A 23202-nucleotide genomic window follows, 5' to 3' on the forward strand; every position below is an offset into this window, starting at 1 on the left:
AATCGCGTCGCTTTGTCGCTGCATGTCGCTTGTAGTGTGAACGGGGCCTTTGTTTCATGTCAGAGATGTAAATATAACCCAGCCTGAATGTGTAAATGTGGTGTGGACATAAGCAAATGAATGAGGATGTGTTTACATGCAAACTTGTTTATGTTTTTTTAACAAACAAGCAGTAAACAGCAAGGGTATGGGTAACACTTTATTTTAAGGTGGCCTTGTTACACGTTACATGTACTTACTACTGTAATAACAATAAATTATGCATAATTATCACTTATTCAGTGTTTTCAACCATATAATGCTTATTTTAGATTTCAGACATTTAAATACACATAAGTACTAGCAAAACCATACATTTATAGTTTGTAAAATATACGCTGATGTCTATGGAAGCAGCAATAATGATCCTTACAAATATAATCTGACGACATGCTTACAGATTGTGTAGATAACTTTAAAGTTTAGTCTGCTCTTCTCCCAGTTTACTGGAGACTTACTTTAACGTGTTTCGGGAGGAGAGGATGAATTTACGTGTTGTACATCCCACAGCTGGGATTCAGCGCGAACAAACATGGCGGCGCCCATCACCCGGTATAGATCAACTAACACAGTCATTATAAAAGTGTTTAAACAACCAAATACATTTACTTGCACATATTTCAGAATCGGAATATCAGATATTTCATAATATAGCGAGTATGTTTGTGAATATTAATAATAAAAAAAGGAAAAACGAAATAAAAGCAATCCATGTGTCATACAGCGCTATCGTGGCTGCGGTGTGTCACATGACAAGCATGACGCGTCACCATGGAAACAATAAAGCTATACATTCTAAAATAACGGTCGCCTAAAAAAAACTCACGCTGGGGGCTCAGCTAGAATATTTTAAACTCACGTGTGAAAGGGTTCACTAAAGGTGTACCTTTTCTAGGCATGTTCCCCGAACTATACCTTAGGAGGTTGCTTAAGGTAAACCTTCTTATGTGAGATGTTAGCAGGTGCTGTCCATGGCGGTGGCGCTGAATTGGTTGATATCGATGGCTCAAGAATTGATAATTCACTCTATGCAGAGATGCTTCACTGCGTTACCTGAGAAAGCGGTGTTCTTTATAAAAGAAGCACTTCAGAAATAGTTGATAGTGCATTCATCTGGAGTCATGGGATCTTATGAAAATAATCCAAATGAAGGCCTGGTCGAGTGCTGATGGGTTGGCAATGCAGATTAGTGTCCCATCAACTATTACTAACCCTATTACTAACCTTTTTATTAACCCTATTACTCGTGGGATTCCAGCAAAGACATGGAAGCCTTGATGCTCCTCCATCACTTTGTGCCTGGTGGAAGGTATACGGATATAATCCATAAAAAATAGAAACTAAAAAATAGATTCCTAAGCCTTTACTGACTAATGGTTTGCCAGCTGATGTACCTTTGGATAATTTAATTAAAAAGCTAACAACCATCAGTCTAATGACAATTTTATTAATTGCATGAAAACACTTCAGTTAGCCTAAATGAACACTGTGTGTATTACAACTTCAGAATTATATTCGTACAGAATGAGATGTAAAGAACTCTAAACTGTCAACAGTGATGATGTATAGATAAGAGTGGTCCAGACCAACCTTACGAAAGTATGACTTACAGAAGGTAAACCTAACTAAGAACTTTTTGACAAACACGTTAACGATAAGGTACAGCTTAAGGTATGACTTAAGAAAGATGTATCATTAAGAAGGTTTTGGGAAACACACCCCAGCTCATTAGTGGGTTGTTTGTTTCAGAACCAACTTAACGTGGCTCAGAGAAATACAAACATGCATGTCAAATTCAACAGGGATGTAAAACAAGTATGCAGCCCACCAACAACATTAAAGCAGCTGTTTAGTTAAAATATGTACCGACTGACACAGGTGTCAATATGTAAATTAGGGGAAATAAGTGGGCAAATACACATAAAAGTAAATGTAAAATAGGGGTTTTTAGAGTAATAAACAAATGATGTGTTGAATGACAGATGAGAGCAGATATAATAATCACACAGTTTGAAGCTGCAGACAGTTTGAATCAGACTCAGGACAGAAACACACGACCTCTAAAGTAAGAACAACTCAAGTTCATTTTTTAACTAGAATTAGACTTGTTATTTTAATAATAGTAAATGCTGCTTTTTAAATTACACAATCATGTTTTATTCCAATATGAAAATGTGAGAACAATGAACATATTTCAATATTCAAAGCATATTTGAGTTTTTCATTATTTTTCTTTCTCAGAAATGGACCAAACTCTATATTTCATTCTTCTTCTCATTGGTGAGTGTGTTTTTGGTTTTATTTCTGGTTTCTTTAGGTTTCATTAGGTTTGATCCTGTTATGAAAAGCATTAAATCAAACCCTCTCTTTCACAGCTCTCTGCTCTGTATCTGAATGTGTTCAGCGTCAGTATCACTTTATAAATGAGAGGAAGACCTGGACTGAAGCTCAGAGATACTGCAGAGAGAATTACACAGATCTGGCCACCGTTGACAGCATGAACGAAATGAACAACATGAACGAGCTGAAGAAGAGAGTGAATGACAGAAGTGTTCAGTATGTCTGGATTGGTCTACAGAAGACGGGTTGTGATGAATGGCATTGGTCTTCAGGTGAACCTGTGCTCTATCAGAACTGGGCTACTGGACAACCAGAAGGAAGAGATTATTGTGCTATGATGAAAACTGGACAATGGCATGATATGGCATGTAGTGCTACCCGACGTTTCATCTGCAACAATAGTGAGGGTAGATATTTCAAATTACAACAACAGTTCCTTTTGTTGTTACACTATGGGGTAATTTGTCACAATGGGAACCTACAATTAAATAACCTAAAGATAGAATGATGTGCATTCAGTTGTTAAAAATCTGATAATATTCATAATAAACATACAGAAGTGATTAGAGGTGAAATAGCTTGATATTTTCAGCTTTCAGTATCTCAACACAAACCTGTAATGGGTGAATTTTTACTTGTAGACTAACTTAGTCTAGTACATTAAATCACAAAACAATCGAGCATCAAGATCAAGAGCATCAACACTGGAACTATACTAATTCATAAATTAATGGTCTTACGAACTAGTTAATACGGTGGATGAGAAAGCTCAATGCATTGCAAATGAAAAAAAAACACATGCAAATAGACAAAACACCTGCAAATTAAGAAAACATCATCAATTTGACAATACACATGCGGCAAATGCTCACAACACAAACAAATAAAAAAAAAAACACGCTGCAACAACAGAAACGCACTGCAAATAACCACAAACCACACTGGAAATGTTTAAGAGAACAGCAAAGTGATGAACATGGTGGAGACATATTTATCAATGTTTGCTCTGAAAGGTGAGATTTTTGTTTATTTTAACAACCTGATCATACCATTCCTTTTTTTTTTGACTAATATTATTAGCCTAATATAAGCTGACGAAATGCACAATCACTTTAACTGTGAAAGGTTATGTAAGCTGGCTAACTTACTTTTACAACTTCCCTTACAAAAATTAACCATAACCTAAATGTATTAAAATTGATTAATTGATAAATACATTTATTATATAAAAAAATTATAAAAGCAAAAAATGGTTACTATAGCCTAGTTAATGGTAACCATGCACAAATTAACCATGGATTTACTACACTAACCATAGTTTAACCATGGTATTTGTACAACTGTGGTTATACAAATGGTAAAAAAACCATGGTTTTAATTCTGTTCAGGTAATTTAGTTGTGGTCTGTGAGTATTTGCAGTGCGTTTCTTTATTTGGTTGTGTTGTGAGGATTTGCAGCACATGTGCTGTCAAACTGATGAAGATGTTTTCTTAATTTGCTGGTGCTTTTTCTATTTGCATGTGTTTTCTGAAGTTGCAGCGCGTTGAGCTCTCTGCCACCATGAGTTAATGCATTTAACTGCAGTGTAACATCTTTCTCTGTTTGACGTTTCTCTCATGCTGCTCTTTGTGACTGAATCAAGTATTCCATAGAGACATGCAACGAAACACAATGGACAAATAAAAAAAAGCTTTAGACTCATCACAATTTCACTAATGTTACTTGGTGTTATATCTTTAGCCGCTCAAGTCTTTGTGTTAGGGAGACTTAGAAGGAATGTATATAGGTTCTGTTGCCGGGTCTTATTTTGTGTGGTAATCACTCCCGGGTGTTGGTCAGGACACAGGAACCAAATCGAGGGTTAATTAAACAAATAACAAATATAAGTAACAACATTATGAAATTAGTATCCATATACATTCATCCAATAACTAAATAGTAACTAAACAGTAACATGTGCAATTAATTACTACTAGCATGGTCAAAGCAATAATAACTGCTGCTAAGCACTGTCACATGTACGGAAACGTGACTAACTATAAAGCGCGTCACAGATTATAATGAATATTACTGATTAAACTACTCAAAGTATCCAGCTATGTGTGGCGAGGGTCGTTACAGGTTTTAACACACAAGCCCAGGGCTCTCAAGTTATAGTGAAAGTTTGGAGTGAGATTAGGGGAGGGGCCACACAAAGGGGAGGAGTCACTCAAAGGGGAGGGGCAAATCAAAGGGGAGGAGCAACTCAAATATTTGCAGCACCCAAGTTTTTGCTAGCAGTTCAATTTTACCTATTGTTCATAATTGACCAGCACAAATAGAAGTTATAACATTTGGTAAATCTGATGAAATTGTATTTAAAAATACAAATGTATCAAAAATAAAAATAAATTTTGCCCCAAACAAGCCAACTGAACAGCAGTACTCAATGTACATATTGTACACACATACATTACAGTACTTACCCTGAGCATGTATGTCAAACTGTGTGTGTGTGTGTGTGTGTGTGTGTGTGAGTGAGACAGAGAGAGTACACATTTCAGCTTATGTTTCTTTTTTTCTGTTGTAAATGTTTGTTGCACATTTTGATGCCTGATGACAGGTAGAGGACTCCCACATAAAGCATCGTCATGATAATAGCGTTCCATCCAGAGCCAAACTGTTTCTAGTTCTGGTTTTGTTCAAACCCACCGTGGAAAACACTGCATCTGAATTTGAATTTGGGGAAGCCTCAGTGCTTTATATGGGAGCCCCCTACCCCTGTCATCAAGATGTGCAACAAACACAACAGAAAAAAAAATTCATAAGCTGAAATGTGTTCTCTCTCTAACACACACACACACACACACACACACACACACAGACAGAGAGAGCTTGACATACATGTTCAGGACAAGTTCTGTAATCCTAATGTGTGTGTACAGTATATACATTGAGCACTGCTGTTCAGTTGGCATGTTTGGGGCCAAATTTCTTTGTATTTTTGATCCTTTTTTAAATATGTAAAACAATTTATTTTATTTGGATGAATTTGTCTGTCTTTTATCAGATTCACCAACTGTTATAACATCTCTAGTACTTTCCTTTCAGGAAACCAAAGCTGAGTTAAAGCTTCTGGTTGCAAAGCAGTTGGAGAGTTTTTTATTTTTATTTTTTATTTTTTGTACTGCATGAATAATACTTTAGCACGAATTTGGCTATATTCCCCAACATCAGCTCTCACTGTCTTTTCACAGGCAAGTGATTTTGTAGAGGGATCTTAAAATCGAAAAAAATAAATAAATGAAGGGGTTACCTACAGCATTCATCGGATCTTTCTCTTCCAATTTACACTCCATGTGCGCGCGCATCCATGTTGCGTAGTAACGAACGCGCTTGTGGCAGAATCGCATAATTTAAACTGAATCAACATCCTAATTTCTGATTGGCTGGTAGGTGGCATTTAACTCTGTATAACTCGAGAGTCGAGAGAGCTATGAACTCGGAAGAAAACTTACCTCCGTATTCCCTCATCTATTAATTGTATAGTAATTGTAGCGGGACAGGTTATCCCTTCTCAGCGTGAGAAATACAAGGTGTGGCGTGAGAGCGTGTGAACTGGTTAAAATGCGTGAGTCTCACGCTGAATGCGTGAGACTTGAGAGCCCTGCAAGCCCAAGTTCATCTACTTGTAGAAAATTCGACTACGCCACTTGGGGGAGTTTCGCCCAGGAAATAGAAATAAACCCCAAAGTTTGTTATTAGGTCACACAGGTTTGTTTCTCCTAAAAGAGTAGACAAGAGACGTAGGTACCGTATAAAAAAATAATGTATTAACAGGATAAGTTCATAAATATAAAAAGAGCCCTAAAAATAGCCTCAATAACAGTATGCCACCCCTGGCAACTCGTTCCAACGACACGTTTAAAGAGGTAGTGACAGGCAACGGATTCAAGAATAAGCGTTACAAAGTCTAAATTTACACAACTCAAAAACAAACAAAAACAACCAAAAACAATTTAATTAACATACAGGGCTGAGGTTCAGGGGCGCGGGAAGATGTTTTAGGTTGGGGGTGCTGTACGCAGGGGGGTGGGGGGGGCGGCTTGGGTTGTACAATAAAGGCTATTTACACTAAGTGAAAATAGCAGTATGTTTTAGTGATATGCTATTTACACAGTGCAAATAGCTTTAGATTCTATTTATTCTATGTTAAAATAGCAGGATATTCTGCTAATTACTTATTGCAAATAGTGCCAATTATCTGCACCTCAGCATTGTAATACATTATAAAACAGTATGCAATAACTTGTTGAGTGTAATTTTTTAATTTTATTTCAAATTATTAAATGGATGCCACCTTATTGGGACAAGCCCTCCCCTACCCAATACTTTATTTTCAACTTTTTGATTATTTCCTTCATTTTTATAAAAAATAAATGCTTTTCTGATGTGATTTGAAATTTGAAAAGGGAGAAAAAAAGTTTGCCAAAAGGCAGATTTGAACCCGGGTTGATCGTGTCAAAAGGAGTATGACACACGCTTAACCATCTGCACCACTGAATCTGACGACTGATGATTGTCTTTTGCAAATTTGACTATCCCAAACATACGTTTGTGGGTGGAGTTAGTGTAAATAGCCTCTGCCAACAACCGGGCTATTTGCACTTAAATAGACACTCCGATTTTTTTTTAATATTCCCAACAGTTAAACAGTTGCCCACAGAAAAAAACAGGGGGTGCTGCAGCACCCTCAGCACCCCCACTTCCCGCGCCCCTGCTGAGGTTACCCACAGGAGTGATCACCAGTGCTAGTTATCCAAAAGCACACATCACTGCACACTCAGATCACACACCCAAACACATCAAAAGTGTCCCACGGCAAATGTTGAAGCAGCACCACCTCCACAAAAGATCCTTCACCCGTGGGACCCCAGCTCCTGAAAGAAATCAAAAACAAATAAATAAATCTTAAACGAAAATAAATCAATTCACAAATCACATGAAGGCGCAGTTCCTTCATAAAACAAACAATACTGGGTAAAAATCACCAGTAGACATCACAAATCAACAATACACAAATATTCAAATGAAAAGAACAAAAAAACACAAACAAAATGAATTCAGTTCAAACTACGAGCAAGACAAAACTTGCACGGAGCAATCACGTAGTCTGTACACTAGCTCCGATCATCTAGTAAACAGTCCTCCACCCCGAAGATGATACGCTATAAATCAGACAGCAGCAGCAATTCTCTTTATTAGTTGCGAGAAAATAACATTCTTGCCGCGCGGTAGCAGAAAAGTGACAAATCTGAACGAAAGGGAGAATCCAAACGAGAATAATGTGCTCTGTAATCCATTCACAGGCCAGGATACATGGCTTTCATATAATCCACTGCTATACTGAAAGGAGGGCAGTCATCAAATCCACCACTGAAGCAACCGACGGAGACACACAGAAGCAAAGACAGGAAAAAGCCAACAAAGATTGTATCTGAAAAGAGTAATCTCTTTGATAAGGAGTTGGTTGTGGATCCTTTATTTTTGATCCTTGGTCTGCCGGATAAAGCTTTGAATTTATCAAATGAAAAGAGACTTTACAAGTGCATCTCAATAAATTAGAATGTCGTGGAAAAGTTCATTTATTTCAGGAATTCAACTCAAATTGTGAAACTCGTGTATTAAATAAATTCAATGCACACAGACTGAAGTAGTTTAAGTCTTTGGTTCTTTTAATTGTGATGATTTTGGCTCACATTTAACAAAAACCCACCAATTCACGATCTCAACAAATTAGAATACTTCATAGACCAATAAAAAAACATTTTTAGTAAATTGTTGGCCTTCTGGAAAGTATGTTCATTTACTGTATATGTACTCAATACTGGGTAGGGGCTCCTTTTGCTTTAATTGCTGCCTCAGTTGCATGGAGGTGATCAGTTTGTGGCACTGCTGAGGTGGTATGGAAGCCCAGGTTTCTTTGATAGCAGCCTTCAGGTCATCTGCATTGTTGGGTCTGGTGTCTCTCATCTTCCTCTTGTTCAGGTCTGGTGAGTTTGCTGGCCAGTCAAGCACAGTAACACCATGGTCATTGAACCAGCTTTTGGTACCTTTGGCAGTGTGGGCAGGTGCCAAGTTCTGCTGGAAAATGAAATCAGCATCTCCATAAAGCTTGTCAGCAGAAGGAAGCATGAAGTGCTCTAAAATTTCCTGGTAGATGGCTGTGTTGACTGTGGACTTCAGAAAACACAGTGGACCAACACCAGCAGATGACATGGCAGCCCAAATCATCACTGACTGTGGAAACTTCACATTGGACTTCAAGCAACATGGATCCTGTGCCTCTCCACTCTTCCTCCAGACTCTGGGACCTTGATTTCCAAATGAAATACAAAATTTACTTTCATCTGAAAAGAGGACTTTGGACCACTGAGCAACAGTCCAGTTATTTTTCTCCACAGCCCAGTTAAGATGCTTCTGACGTTGTCTCTGGTTCAGAAGTGGCTTGGTAGCCCTTTTCCTGAAGATGTCTGAGCGTGGTGACTCTTGACGCACTGACTCCAGCTTCAGTTCTCTCCTTGTGAAGCTCTCACAAGTGTTTGAATCAGCTTTGCTTGACTGTATTCTCAAGCTTGTGGTCATCCCTGTTGCTTGTGCACCTTTTCCTACCCAAATTCTTCCTTCCAGTCAACTCTGCATTTAATATGCTTTGATACAGCATTCTGTAAACAGCCACACCTTTCAGTAATGGCCTTCTGTGGAGGGTGTCAATGTTCGTCTTCTGGATCATTGCCAAGTCATCAGTCTTCTCCATTATTGTGGTTTCAAAGAACAAGAGATACCCGGAATTTATACTGTAGGGATGGTCATTTATTCAAACTCAAATGTAAATATTCTAATATTTTGAGATATTGATTTTTGACTTTCATGAGCTGTAAGCTCTAATCATCAAAATTTAAACAAAAAAACATTTGAAATGTTTTACTTTACATGCAATGAATCTAAAATATATGAAAATTTCATTTTTTGAAATAACTTACAAGAAAAAATGAACTTTTTCATGACATTCTAATTTATTGAGATGCACCTCTAACACCGTGTCCTAACTACACGCGACGCGACAGGATTCCAGCGAAATGCAGTTTGGCTGTCCACACTACACGCGACAGCGCGATGCGACAGAATCAATCAAATATCACAGCCAATCAGAAGAGCGGGTGGGCGGGCTCTCTTTGAAGCGCACTGCAGTACCGCACTCGCATTGAAAATGGGTGAGTAAATAATCAAATAAATAAATAATTCCCATTATTAAGAAATACATACTGGTGACTGTTAGAGAAACTTTGTTATGAAATACAGTTGTTGTTTATTTGCACAGAATTCACAGTTTTAACTATAAATAATTTGTTTTCAAAATCTGAGGTAAATTATCCATTCTCGCATTCATTGTGGCTATTGAAGTAACGCACAATGATAGTTTAACTAAAAATAAATAATTTGTACACAATCAGTGCCAATTTTTCTCATATGACAACCAGTTTATTTGTTGTTGTTCATAGGAAATTCAAACACAACTCATCACTTTTATTATGGAAAGAAAATTATCAAACTCAAACTGTTTTAATACAGAAGAAAAAAACTACTTAGCATCTGAGATTTTTAATGACCAAAATAATACTACTTATATTACATGTAGATATGAAATATTGCATTTATTTTCTCATTAAGGTCCGAGAGTCAGACAGGAGCTCTGGAGGAGGAAGAAAGTAGCGGCCTTTCTTTTATTACAGGGGAGAAAAACAAGGATGTGGGTGCATCCAATAAATAAAAGAAGAGCAGAGCAAGGGGCCTTCCACAACCTAGTGCAGGAACTTTACCTGGACAACGCACGTTTTTTAAATTATTTCCATATGTCGTCCACTGATATGGAGAATGTGCTGTCTTATATTGGTGAAGACCTGAGGAAGCAGACCATATCATTCCGTGTTCCAGTTGAGCCCCAACAACGTCTTGCTGTAACACTAAGGTAAGTAAATGCACTGTAAAAAAAATATTTTACAAAATTGTCAAAGATGATGTGTCTTAAGTGGTATAAATACCAAGCAATCGTGAATTCACATTTTTTATTCTTCTTCAGTTAAATCATTAAATGTTTTATTATTTTTAAAGTTATTAGATTAATGCCTCAAACACAATTATAAATATATGAAATTGACATTACTGATGTAATTATTTTGTAATTCCATTTGGGGTGCAATTTATGACATTATACAAGACAAGTCAATAGATGACTGTGCATAGAAGAAACAACTATACAGAAAAAATAATCTGCAAAGTAGTTTATTTCACAGTAACGAGTTTAAAATTGCTCAACACAACATTTGTACATCAACCTCATAAAAGATCACACAAATATTCTGCAAAAGTCTTTACACTAAAAAAAAACAAAAAACAAATCCAAACAACAGTAGTAGAAAAGAATTAATGGTTTGTGGCAAAACTTGGAAAACTATATGAAACAGTTTTCTGAAAAATTTGTTTTGTTTAAATATGACTCTCTAAACAGTATATGTTAGTGGATACAAGAGAAACTGGGTGTAAACCCTCAACACATTTTGAACATCAATGAAATACTGAAATAAGATAGGACCATACTTGCAGAAGATGTGTGTGTGTGTGTGTGTGTGTGTGTGTGTGTGTGTGTGTGTGTGTGTGTGTGTGTGTGTGTGTGTGTGTGTGTGTGTGTGTGTGTGTGTGTGTGTGTGTGTGTGTGTGTGTGTGTGTGTGTGTGTGTGTGTGTGTGTGTGTGTGTGTGTGTGTGTGTGTGTGTGTGTGTGTGTGTGTGTGTGTGTGTGTGTGTGTGTGTGTGTGTGTGTGTGTGTGTGTGTGTGTGTGTGTGTGTGTGTGTGTGTGTGTGTGTGTGTGTGTGTGTGTGTGTGTGTGTGTGTGTGTGTGTGTGTGTGTGTGTGTGTGTGTGTGTGTGTGTGTGTGTGTGTGTGTGTGTGTGTGTGTGTGTGTGTGTGTGTGTGTGTGTGTGTGTGTGTGTGTGTGTGTGTGTGTGTGTGTGTGTGTGTGTGTGTGTGTGTGTGTGTGTGTGTGTGTGTGTGTGTGTGTGTGTGTGTGTGTGTGTGTGTGTGTGTGTGTGTGTGTGTGTGTGTGTGTGTGTGTGTGTGTGTGTGTGTGTGTGTGTGTGTGTGTGTGTGTGTGTGTGTGTGTGTGTGTGTGTGTGTGTGTGTGTGTGTGTGTGTGTGTGTGTGTGTGTGTGTGTGTGTGTGTGTGTGTGTGTGTGTGTGTGTGTGTGTGTGTGTGTGTGTGTGTGTGTGTGTGTGTGTGTGTGTGTGTGTGTGTGTGTGTGTGTGTGTGTGTGTGTGTGTGTGTGTGTGTGTGTGTGTGTGTGTGTGTGTGTGTGTGTGTGTGTGTGTGTGTGTGTGTGTGTGTGTGTGTGTGTGTGTGTGTGTGTGTGTGTGTGTGTGTGTGTGTGTGTGTGTGTGTGTGTGTGTGTGTGTGTGTGTGTGTGTGTGTGTGTGTGTGTGTGTGTGTGTGTGTGTGTGTGTGTGTGTGTGTGTGTGTGTGTGTGTGTGTGTGTGTGTGTGTGTGTGTGTGTGTGTGTGTGTGTGTGTGTGTGTGTGTGTGTGTGTGTGTGTGTGTGTGTGTGTGTGTGTGTGTGTGTGTGTGTGTGTGTGTGTGTGTGTGTGTGTGTGTGTGTGTGTGTGTGTGTGTGTGTGTGTGTGTGTGTGTGTGTGTGTGTGTGTGTGTGTGTGTGTGTGTGTGTGTGTGTGTGTGTGTGTGTGTGTGTGTGTGTGTGTGTGTGTGTGTGTGTGTGTGTGTGTGTGTGTGTGTGTGTGTGTGTGTGTGTGTGTGTGTGTGTGTGTGTGTGTGTGTGTGTGTGTGTGTGTGTGTGTGTGTGTGTGTGTGTGTGTGTGTGTGTGTGTGTGTGTGTGTGTGTGTGTGTGTGTGTGTGTGTGTGTGTGTGTGTGTGTGTGTGTGTGTGTGTGTGTGTGTGTGTGTGTGTGTGTGTGTGTGTGTGTGTGTGTGTGTGTGTGTGTGTGTGTGTGTGTGTGTGTGTGTGTGTGTGTGTGTGTGTGTGTGTGTGTGTGTGTGTGTGTGTGTGTGTGTGTGTGTGTGTGTGTGTGTGTGTGTGTGTGTGTGTGTGTGTGTGTGTGTGTGTGTGTGTGTGTGTGTGTGTGTGTGTGTGTGTGTGTGTGTGTGTGTGTGTGTGTGTGTGTGTGTGTGTGTGTGTGTGTGTGTGTGTGTGTGTGTGTGTGTGTGTGTGTGTGTGTGTGTGTGTGTGTGTGTGTGTGTAGTCATCCAAGTTGCTCCTTGACCTAAGGAAAGCAAATAGAAAAATAACCTAAATTATACAAGCAATATTTGCACCAACATATAACAGAACACTGTAGTTTAAGAACAAAGAAACTTACATTCTTGGCTGAATATATGGCAAAAGGAATGTCATATATGGATAGAATTTCCATTCCTTTTGTACAGTTGCTCCTGAACCACTGGGTAGACGTGGTCTGCTTGAGATTCTCACAAAAGTGTCTTAGATTTTTCCATTTTGACTTTAGGTTTTCATAATCTGTGAAACAAACAGAAATGCATTATTCATCAACTTTAACAATGTGTTTTTTATTTACAGGTATTTGGCAACAGGAGACTCGATGCACAGTCTGGCGTACTGCTACCGTCTTGGAGTCCAGACAGTGTCCGACTGTATCAAAGAGACATGTAGGGCCATTGAAAGCGAATGTTGCCAGTATATCTCCCAAAGCCCACAGAGGGAATGTGGAAGGACATAGCACTGTCCTTTGAAAATCGGTGGCAGTTTCCCAACTGCATCGGGCACTAGATGGTAAACACATCTGCATCACAAATCAACAATACACAAATATTCAAATGAAAAGAACAAAAAACACAAACAAAATAAATTCAGTTCAAACTACGAGCAAGACAAAACTTGCACGGAGCAATCACGTAGTCTGTACACTAGCTCCGATCATCTAGTAAACAGTCCTCCACCCCGAAGATGATACGCTATAAATCAGACAGCAGCAGCAATTCTCTTTATTAGTTGCGAGAAAATAACATTCTTGCCGCGCGGTAGCAGAAAAGTGACAAATCTGCAACAATAATCGCCCCGAACGAAAGGGAGAATCCAAACGAGAATAATGTGCTCTGTAATCCATTCACAGGCCAGGATACATGGCTTTCATATAATCCACTGCTATACTGAAAGGAGGGCAGTCATCAAATCCACCACTGAAGCAACCGACGGAGACACACAGAAGCAAAGACAGGAAAAAGCCAACAAAGATTGTATCTGAAAAGAGTAATCTCTTTGATAAGGAGTTGGTTGTGGATCCTTTATTTTTGATCCTTGGTCTGCCGGATAAAGCTTTGAATTTATCAAATGAAAAGAGACTTTACAAGTGCATCTCAATAAATTAGAATGTCGTGGAAAAGTTCATTTATTTCAGGAATTCAACTCAAATTGTGAAACTCGTGTATTAAATAAATTCAATGCACACAGACTGAAGTAGTTTAAGTCTTTGGTTCTTTTAATTGTGATGATTTAGGCTCACATTTAACAAAAACCCACCAATTCACCATCTCAACAAATTAGAATACTTCATAGACCAATAAAAAAACATTTTTAGTAAATTGTTGGCCTTCTGGAAAGTATGTTCATTTACTGTATATGTACTCAATACTGGGTAGGGGCTCCTTTTGCTTTAATTGCTGCCTCAGTTGCATGGAGGTGATCAGTTTGTGGCACTGCTGAGGTGGTATGGAAGCCCAGGTTTCTTTGATAGCAGCCTTCAGGTCATCTGCATTGTTGGGTCTGGTGTCTCTCATCTTCCTCTTGTTCAGGTCTGGTGAGTTTGCTGGCCAGTCAAGCACACCAACACCATGGTCATTGAACCAGCTTTTGGTACCTTTGGCAGTGTGGGCAGGTGCCAAGTTCTGCTGGAAAATGAAATCAGCATCTCCATAAAGCTTGTCAGCAGAAGGAAGCATGAAGTGCTCTAAAATTTCCTGGTAGATGGCTGTGTTGACTGTGGACTTCAGAAAACACAGTGGACCAACACCAGCAGATGACATGGCAGCCCAAATCATCACCGACTGTGGAAACTTCACACTGGACTTCAAGCAACATGGATTCTGTGCCTCTCCACTCCTCCAGAATCAGGGACCTTGATTTCCAAATGAAATACAAAATTTACTTTCATCTGAAAAGAGGACTTTGGACCACTGAGCAACAGTCCAGTTCTTTTTCTCCACAGCCCAGGTAAGACACTTCTGACGTTGTCTCTGGTTCAGAAGTGGCTTGGTAGCCCTTTTCCTGAAGACGTCTGAGCGTGGTGACTCTTGACGCACTGACTCCAGCTTCAGTTCACTCCTTGTGAAGCTTTCATAAGTGTTTGAATCAGCTTTGCTTGACAGTATTCTCAAGCTTGCAGTCATCCCTGTTGCTTGTGCACCTTTTCCTACCCAAATTCTTCCTTCCAGTCAACTTTGCATTTAATATGCTTTGATACAGCACTCTGTAAACAGCCACAGCTTTCAGTAATGGCCTTCTGTGGAGGGTGTCAATGTTCGTCTTCTGGATCATTGCCAAGTCATCAGTCTTCTCCATTATTGTGGTTTCAAAGGACAAGAGATACCCGGAATTTATACTGCAGGGATGGTCATTTATTCAAACTCAAATGTAAATATTCTAATATTTTGAGATATTGATTTTTGACTTTCATGAGCTGTAAGCTCTAATCATCAAAATTTAAACAAAAAAACATTTGAAATGTTTTACTTTACATGCAATGAATCTAAAATAAATGAAAATTTCATTTTTTGAAATAACTTACAAGAAAAAATGAACTTTTTCATGACATTCTAATTTATTGAGATGCACCTCTAAGGCCTTCTTCATCAAACACATCCTCAAGCCGATTAATACCCTGATTCTCCCAAAATTTAAACCTCCCATCAAATCTGCCTGGAGGGAAGTCCGGGTTATTCACAATTGGTGTAAGAGCAGAGTTTACTTTAGTTCTTCCCTCATAACGACAAACAGCCCTCCATGCCTTAAGTGTATTTACAGTTACAGGGTTATCACAGTTCTCCAATAAGAATTTCATTTTTTGGAGAAACAACAGATCCATAAGGGGAATTTTTGACAATGACTGCTCAAGGTCTAACCAAGTAGAAGAATTATCGAGAACGACCCAATCAGAAATATATCTTAAATGTGCAGACCATTGATATAGGTTAATATTAGGTAAATCCAAACCTCCAATTGAGCCTGGTAGTTGCAGTGCAGAAAACTTTAACCTTGGTTTGCGCTTGCTCCAAATAAAGGAGGAAAGCCAGCCATTCACATCTTTTAAAACCTTTTTAGAGAACAGAATAGGGATCATTTGAATTGGGTACAAAAGCTTGGGAAGGACAGTCATTTTTATAGGGGCCACTCCACCCAACCACGAAATAGGTAGAGTGTGCCATCAGTTGAAATCATCTCTAATTTTACTAAGCAACGGGGTAAAATTGTCTTTGAATACATTTTTCAATACAGGTCTCACAAAAATACCCAAGTACATAAATCCTCCAGGGGACCACTTAAATGGAAACGAGGGGCTAATATTTGGCATTGTTTTCATGGAACCAACAGGCATAGCCTCTGACTTGCTGAAATTGATTTTGCATCCTGAGAAAGTAAAGGGCTAATTTATGATGCTTTTCTCAGTCTGTAAACCTTCAATCGAAGGCTCTGTTCTGAGCGCTTCAGCTAGGGGTTCAATAGCAAGCGCAAAAAGCAAGGGTGACAATGGGCACCCCTGCCTAGTACCTCTATGTAATGAAAAGCTTGCTGACCTGGAACCGTTTGTAAGAACAGAAGCTTTAGGTTCTTCATATAACACTCTAACCCATCTGATGAAAGTATCACCAAAATTAAATTTTTCCAAAAGAAAAAATAAATATGACCTCTCAATGCAGTCAAATGCTTCCTCTGTGTCAAGAGAAAGCACTAACCCATCAGTCTCATGCCGTTTAAAGACTTGTATAACATTAAGAAGACGTCTCATCAGTGGCGTACCGTGGGGTTTTAGTCAGGGCCTTCAGAAAGCAACTGTGAACTACATGCACACATCTTACACATCTCTGTTACAGCTAATGCAGCCATATGCATATAATACACATATTATGCCGCACACAGGCTCTCAACAACAATAGGCCTTTTTCACTCTGTACCGGATGTGCGTTCGAACGTCCGTGAAAAAGGCCTATAACGGCTGATCAACAATTTCAACAGTAGGGGTCACTATGCACATTCACGTCACTCTAAAATGACGACGCGCCCAAAGCAGCAAAACTGTACAAACGCTGGACATCCACACACCACACCACAGTATTATCAACGCACCACATACACCTCCATAACAATGTGCATGATACAATACTCGTCAAATAATAAAGCACTCACCTGTCACTTGTAAATAAAGTCCATGGGTCTGTCATTCCGTCCCTTTACTCGTATTAAAAAGTAAACACTATCTGTAGTGCTGGCCTCAGACTTTTTTTTATGTAGGATATTCCAGTTCAACCTCAACTAAACTGATCATAGGCAATTTTGTGGACATTACACAAATGAAAATGATACCTAAATAATCAATAAAAACATTTTTCACACAATTTTATTTTTTTATAGGGCCAGCAGAGAAGGCCCTGCTGCCCCTGACGGCCCACCACTGCGTCACATATTGCAAGATGAGCGGCCTTTTATAAAACCTACTTGATCATCTTTGATAACATCTGTTATTACATTCTCCAAACGAGAAGCCAGGATTTTAGCTAACAACTTACTATCCGTATTTAATAGAGATATGGGTCTATATGAAGAGCAGGCTTCGGGAGGCTTACCTTTTTTCAGTATAAGGGAAATATTAGCTTCTCTCAGAGATTCAGGGAGCTGCCCAATGATAAATGAACGGTTACACATATTAAGCATAGGTTCAAGTAACAAAGTGTGCCATTCCTTATAGAATTCACAACAGGTGCCATCTGGCACTTTTCCATTCTGCATGTGTGAAATTGCCTCCATTAACTCTTCTTTAGAGATAGGAGCGTTTAACTTTGCTTTCTACTCTACTGAGATAGTTGGTAAACTAATTTTGGAAAAAAAAGCTTCTAATAGGATACTATTGCTACTAGACACTTCAGTATTGTATAGGTTCATATAGTAATCTCTAAATGTGTTATTAATTGACATACGAATGATAAATTACATTATGATCGTGTCTAATATTGATATGCACTGTCTGTAGTTACGCCACTGGCCAGAACTTAAAAGCTAAACTTAGGCTATAAGCGAACTACAGCACCACGGTTGCTCGCCTTCAACGTCACCACCACCACGCTCCGGACAACTTTCTCAAACTTATTTTTAACACGTTCAGTGAAAAGGATTTAGGATTTATTTTAATCCACGCTACATGAAGCTTTTCATATACAGTAAACTGGAATAAATACAAAACTAGAGCCAAACTAATAAATAATAGTGAATTAATGAAATAATCATAACTAAAGGACATTTGAAAGCACGCATTTCTGTACATTTCGAAATAAGGTGCATTAAAAGCCAATAAATCTTTGATTAATATGAATATTTTAATTAAAAACATGTCTCCACGCACTATTCAATAAAAGTCTAGTGCATTTATTCTATTAAATAACAGCAGAGTGAGCGAGTTTTTGGATATGGTAAGATTAAACTTATTTTAGTGAATAAAGTACCACATTTCAGCTATCGTTTTGTTAGAATTGATACCCAAAATGTTATTTTATCCTTGCTTCTAGAAAATCCTCAATCTATATGCTTTCTAACAGCTTCATGTGGCCGTAAGCATTTAATTTGAAAGTGGCTTTAAGCACTATGCATCATTAAAGTTTCACTTTAATCACGTAAAGCCGGTAAATGTGGTGTTTACATGGAGTAATCATATGAGTTTACCTTATGGTACGAACCCAGAGTCTCCGTATCGGTAGGAAAGCGATAAAACAAGCTTCTTCCATCTGAAGACTTGTGTTACATTTCGGGACAAAGCAAAAAAAAACATTGTCGAACAACAATACAAAATGCGGGAAACTATTCATTGGTTCTTCTACAATTAATTGTATTACAAATTATACAATTGGAAAATACTGTAAATTGATAAACTGTTCGGCGTGATGATGCTGAATGTCTCCGACAGTGCCTGTAGTCCCATTTAGCAACATATTAGCAACCGTCTTTTTTAAGAAAGAGTTTAAAAAAATCAGGAGTGTGGTGTAACTGGTGTGTTTTATGTCGTACAATAAAACGTGAAAGTATCTTGAGCCTGTGTGAACCACAGACCTTATTTAGGCGTGTACGAGATCTTGGCAGTGGAGAGGCTATGTACCAGCTGAGGAGGCTTACACACTCGGCTCCTGTTTTCGCCCCTGAAGAACAAAGGGCTATCCGGTGGCAGCAGCTGAAAGCAGAAAGTGACAAGCAGGAGCAGCATGCATCATGCATGCTGCTAACTACAAGCACTACTACTCTAACACTGCTACACTGACGTATCACACGCCCTGCGTGAAAACGCACACACACACACAGCTTGACATACAGTACATGCTAAATATTAGTACTGTAATCCTACTGTATGTGTGCAGTATGTACATTGAGTACTGCTGTTCAGTTGGCTCATTTGGGGCAAAATTTCTTTTTATTTTTGATACATTTCTATGAACAATAGGTAAAATTGAACTGTTAGCAAAAACTTGGGTGCTGCAAATATTTGAGTTGCTCCTCCCCTTTGTGTGGCCCCTCCCCCAATCTCACTCCAAACTTTTGCTATAACTTGAGAGCCCTGCTTATATTACATACAGGATGTTCCACGTGCACTCGCTTCTCTTTTTTTGTGCGACTCTGCACATAACAGAGCGCTGCTCATTGCGTGCGCTCAGGTTGCGTTGAAGCTCGTCAGTCTGCACTGGAGTTGTGCATATGTGATCGTTCAGTTATATGCATGGCCTTTCTTACACTTTGAATGACGTGTTTCTGATGTTTCCACTGATGCTTCTGTTCACATCCAAACCATAAAGCAGTGTAAGAATAATGAAAAAAATGGCTCATGAATCTTTTTCTCGTTTGTTTTTCTTAAAGTGAACACAGGACTCGTCTTCGTCAGTAAGCTGAAGAATTGGAGAAACGCTCAGAGTTACTGCAGACAGAATCACATTGATCTGGTCAGGGTGAGAAACCAGAATGAGAATCAACAGGTTGAAAAGATCATGAATGATAGTCACATTTCTGAAGCTTGGATTGGTCTGTTCAGAGGCTCATGGCAGTGGTCAGATCTGAGTGACTCCTCATTCAGATACTGGGACACTGGTGAACCTAATAATAGTGGAGGTAATGAAAAATGTGCAGCTGTCAAACTGAATGCTCAGGGAAGATGGAATGACATCTCTTGTGACAACCAGTTTCCTTTTGTGTGTCATGAAGGTGAGTAGATCCTCACAAAACACACAATCAATCATCACCTGCAGATCTCTTAAAGTTCATGCTACATGTCTGACATGACAAATTCATCCACAGTGATTGTTCAGCGTGTTGTTTCTGATCAGTCTCTCTCTAGTTTCTGCTTGTGGTTTGTTTGGTTTCCAGATAAACTGATTGTGATCAGAGAGAGTCTGACGTGGTCTGAAGCTCTGAGATACTGCAGACAGAATCATGTGGATCTGGTCTCGGTTCATTCAGAAGAGATTCAGCGTCGTGTGATGAACGTGGTTAAACGGGCGTCTACTGCGGAGGTGTGGATGGGTTTACGTTACTCTCGTATTTTGGGCATCTGGTTCTGGGTGAGTGGAGAGACTGTGTGCTATCAGAACTGGGCTCCAGGGAACGGCTCATCAGAGGAGGACTGTGAACACGCAGTGAGATCTGGAGCAGTTCAGTCTGGAGGAGATCAGCGCTGGATCAGCCGTCCTGAACACCACAAACTCAACTTCATCTGCAGCAGATATTAAGAGTGAAAGTGTAACCCACTCAAATAATTGAGTTGATGGATTATTTGTGATGATTGAGAATGTTTTTTTTTTTTTATTCACAATGTATTATTATTTTTTTTTTCTTGCTTAATGCATATTATGTTCAGGCTTGTAAATTATACATGTATAAATGTATTTATGTGTTTAATTTTGTTGCAAAATAGAATTGACTATTAAACAAGTGCGTCGATGGTTGCTGACGTCACTTGCGCGCCAGCTCGTGGTCACAGTTGCCAAGTCCGCGTATTATACGCGACTTTGGGCTTCTTTTTTTGTAAAGTTGCGGGAAAAAATCCCTGGTCGCGGGTTGCGGTTTTTTGGGCTTATTTTAAAAAATATGGTCGCTTGTTATGGAAATCTGACAAGCAACTTCGTTTTTTTTATTTATGTTCGCCTGTATTCTCCAATGCATTGATTGACACTCTGTCTGCTTGCAATAGCCAACTAGTGCAATAATATAAGTGCTGTAGCTTAATTTGCCATATGTTCCTCCCCCTCATTGGAGAAAAATCACATTAAAAAAAGACGACACGTGACGTTGTAATCCAAGCGGTGACAGAAGTAGACGCAGAGGAGTGGGATGACTTTCTTTTAGCCTAATTTTTACAATGTTTTGTAATGTATTAATTATCACGGGCTGTAATAAAAAAAAAAACAAGTAGTCATATCCTAATACTGATCAATACATTTGGTTCGAATAGCCTGGTATGGCAAGATGTCTTAAAATGTATTTCTTTTTTTTTAACATTTAAACCACATTATTAGATTACCTTTTGACTTCATGAATACACATAAATGACAGCTGAATGATTTTTTATCTTTTTTATAATATTTTTTAATATTATTATATATTTTTAATATAATATATATTATAATTGAATATATAATTTAATATAATATTTTATATTTTTCTATAATATTTATGTGGCATTTTGTTTTTTATGTCATTTATTTGATAGTTATGTATACATTATTTTATTTTAAATGGAAGAAAAACCTGTTTTTGACCTCAGAATAAAGCACTTTGCCGCTGTACATGGCTGTGGGGACGAGCAGTTTTGTGGTGCTTGGAATTCTTTATAATTAATTTAAAACAAATATTGCCACATTGATGCCTCAAGAAGGTGTAATTGTTCAAATAACACATTGTTTCATTTTAAAATATATTTTTAAAAAAAATTAACCAAGTGTTTTTCAAGTGTAATATTTCTGTAAAGGCTAGGGACAGAAAAATTGACATTTCCATAGAATGACCCCTATATATATTTTATATACAGCTCCCCTTTGAAGCTCTTGTGTTTTTCTCCTTTTCCATCTCTCCAATCCTATTCTGCTCACAGGTGATTGGAGACAAGTTTTGTTCCCACTTTTGTTGCAGTTTGCTAATTTTTGTAAAATAGCTTCTGTTTTTGCTTTTCAGATAAAAGAGTGGTTTCAGTTTAATATGTTGCAGGCTCATATATTGGTAATAAATAATTGATAATAAGTAATACTGATGATAATAAATCATCAAAAAAAATATTGGGCTTGTTTTGGGCTTGTTTTTGAAGCTGCGGTTGCTTATTTGTCTCGCGAGAGTTGGCAACTGTGCTCGTGGTGAGAGAGATGCGAGCCGCATTTCGGCTGCCGCTTAATCTTAACCATCCTCACCAATTCTTCTTTAAATATATGCCTGAACTGTTTCATTGCATTAGTGATCGGAGGATGCCGTTTGCGCTCGAAGAGATCTGACTGTTTCATCGCATCCTGGTCGTTTTGGATTCACGCCAGGAGGGGGAAAACGAGTTGGATTTCACTACGGACGGATTGCGCAATCAGAGGGCTCGTTCGTAAAGACGGAACAGTTTCTTCATCGTTCGTTTCGGCGAGGACTCTGTAGGCACCTATACACTCATATTGACTGAACTGAGCCAAACACATTCCTACTTCATTCCAGAATTCCGTATTCATGTACATTCTTTTTTTGGACTGTTTTGGACTATTTCCTTCCTATTTTTTTTTCTCTTCAGTTGTAATTGTTGATTGACAGCTTTGCTGTTCAAGGGCTGAATTTAATCAACTAAATTCATTAGCTGATTTATTGTTTGAATATGTGAAAAGGTTTTCAAGCACACTGCAAAGCAGTAAAAAGAGAAGAAAAGAAGATATACTGAATACAAAAAGTATACTCTAAAACTGATTTCTGTGTTTGTCTTATTCAAGCAGTTAGTGACTAAATGGAGATCTGAATTGCATACAAGTGCAGACACTTTTCATTAACACAATTCATTTGAAATTCTGTGTTCAGTGTGAGACCCCGAACCCGAGACTCCAAATACTGTAATAGAAATTTTTACTTATTTGGTGAGCTCAGACCCAGTAGATATTTTTCCTACTTTCATTTATATAAATCCAACACGCGGGTTACAAAAGGATACACAGACCTTTCATGTAAGAAAACAAATGCTTGTGTGTTCACTTCCTTTAACTTCATTTTCATTAATCACTTTGTAAAGTAATAATTTTGCATCATAATTTCAGGTAACACTTTATAATAACGTTCAGTTGTAAGTCATTTATAAGTGATTAGTTAATGATGAACTAATAATTTACAAAACATTCATAAGTGATTAATAAGTGATATGCTAACAACTTGTGTATGTTTTGTTAATTCATTTACAAGTCATTTACCATTTAATGATAAACTAATAATTTACAAAACATGACTATGCGTTCATAAATGTGAACATAAGTGATATGTTAATATTTTTATTTGTTTTGTAGATTAA

General features: G+C 38.3%; 1 protein-coding gene across 1 annotated transcript; it reads left to right on the forward strand.

Moving 5' to 3' along the window:
• The first annotated feature begins 2041 nt into the window (after positions 1-2041).
• LOC131538066 (macrophage mannose receptor 1-like) lies at positions 2042-22645 on the forward strand. Its single transcript, XM_058771876.1, has 5 exons — positions 2042-2104; positions 2281-2319; positions 2415-2786; positions 19548-19889; positions 20052-22645. The coding sequence occupies exons 2-5, from the start codon at positions 2283-2285 to the stop codon at positions 20411-20413; spliced, it is 1113 nt and encodes a 370-aa protein (XP_058627859.1). The 5' UTR covers positions 2042-2104; positions 2281-2282; the 3' UTR covers positions 20414-22645.
• The last annotated feature ends 557 nt before the right edge of the window (positions 22646-23202 follow it).

This window comes from Onychostoma macrolepis, chromosome 03 (genome assembly GCF_012432095.1).
Source record: "Onychostoma macrolepis isolate SWU-2019 chromosome 03, ASM1243209v1, whole genome shotgun sequence".
Taxonomy (NCBI): domain Eukaryota; kingdom Metazoa; phylum Chordata; class Actinopteri; order Cypriniformes; family Cyprinidae; genus Onychostoma; species Onychostoma macrolepis.

What these genes read in the sequence shown, in the direction of transcription:
- LOC131538066 (XM_058771876.1), top strand. Translation starts at nt 2,283, where the DNA reads ATGGACCAAACTCTATATTTCATTCTTCTTCTCATTG. An exon ending in TTTCATTCTTCTTCTCATTG is followed by an intron (nt 2,320 to 2,414) that starts GTGAGTGTGTTT and finishes TCTCTTTCACAG; the next exon opens with CTCTCTGCTCTGTATCTGAA. An exon ending in CATCTGCAACAATAGTGAGG is followed by an intron (nt 2,787 to 19,547) that starts GTAGATATTTCA and finishes TTTTTCTTAAAG; the next exon opens with TGAACACAGGACTCGTCTTC.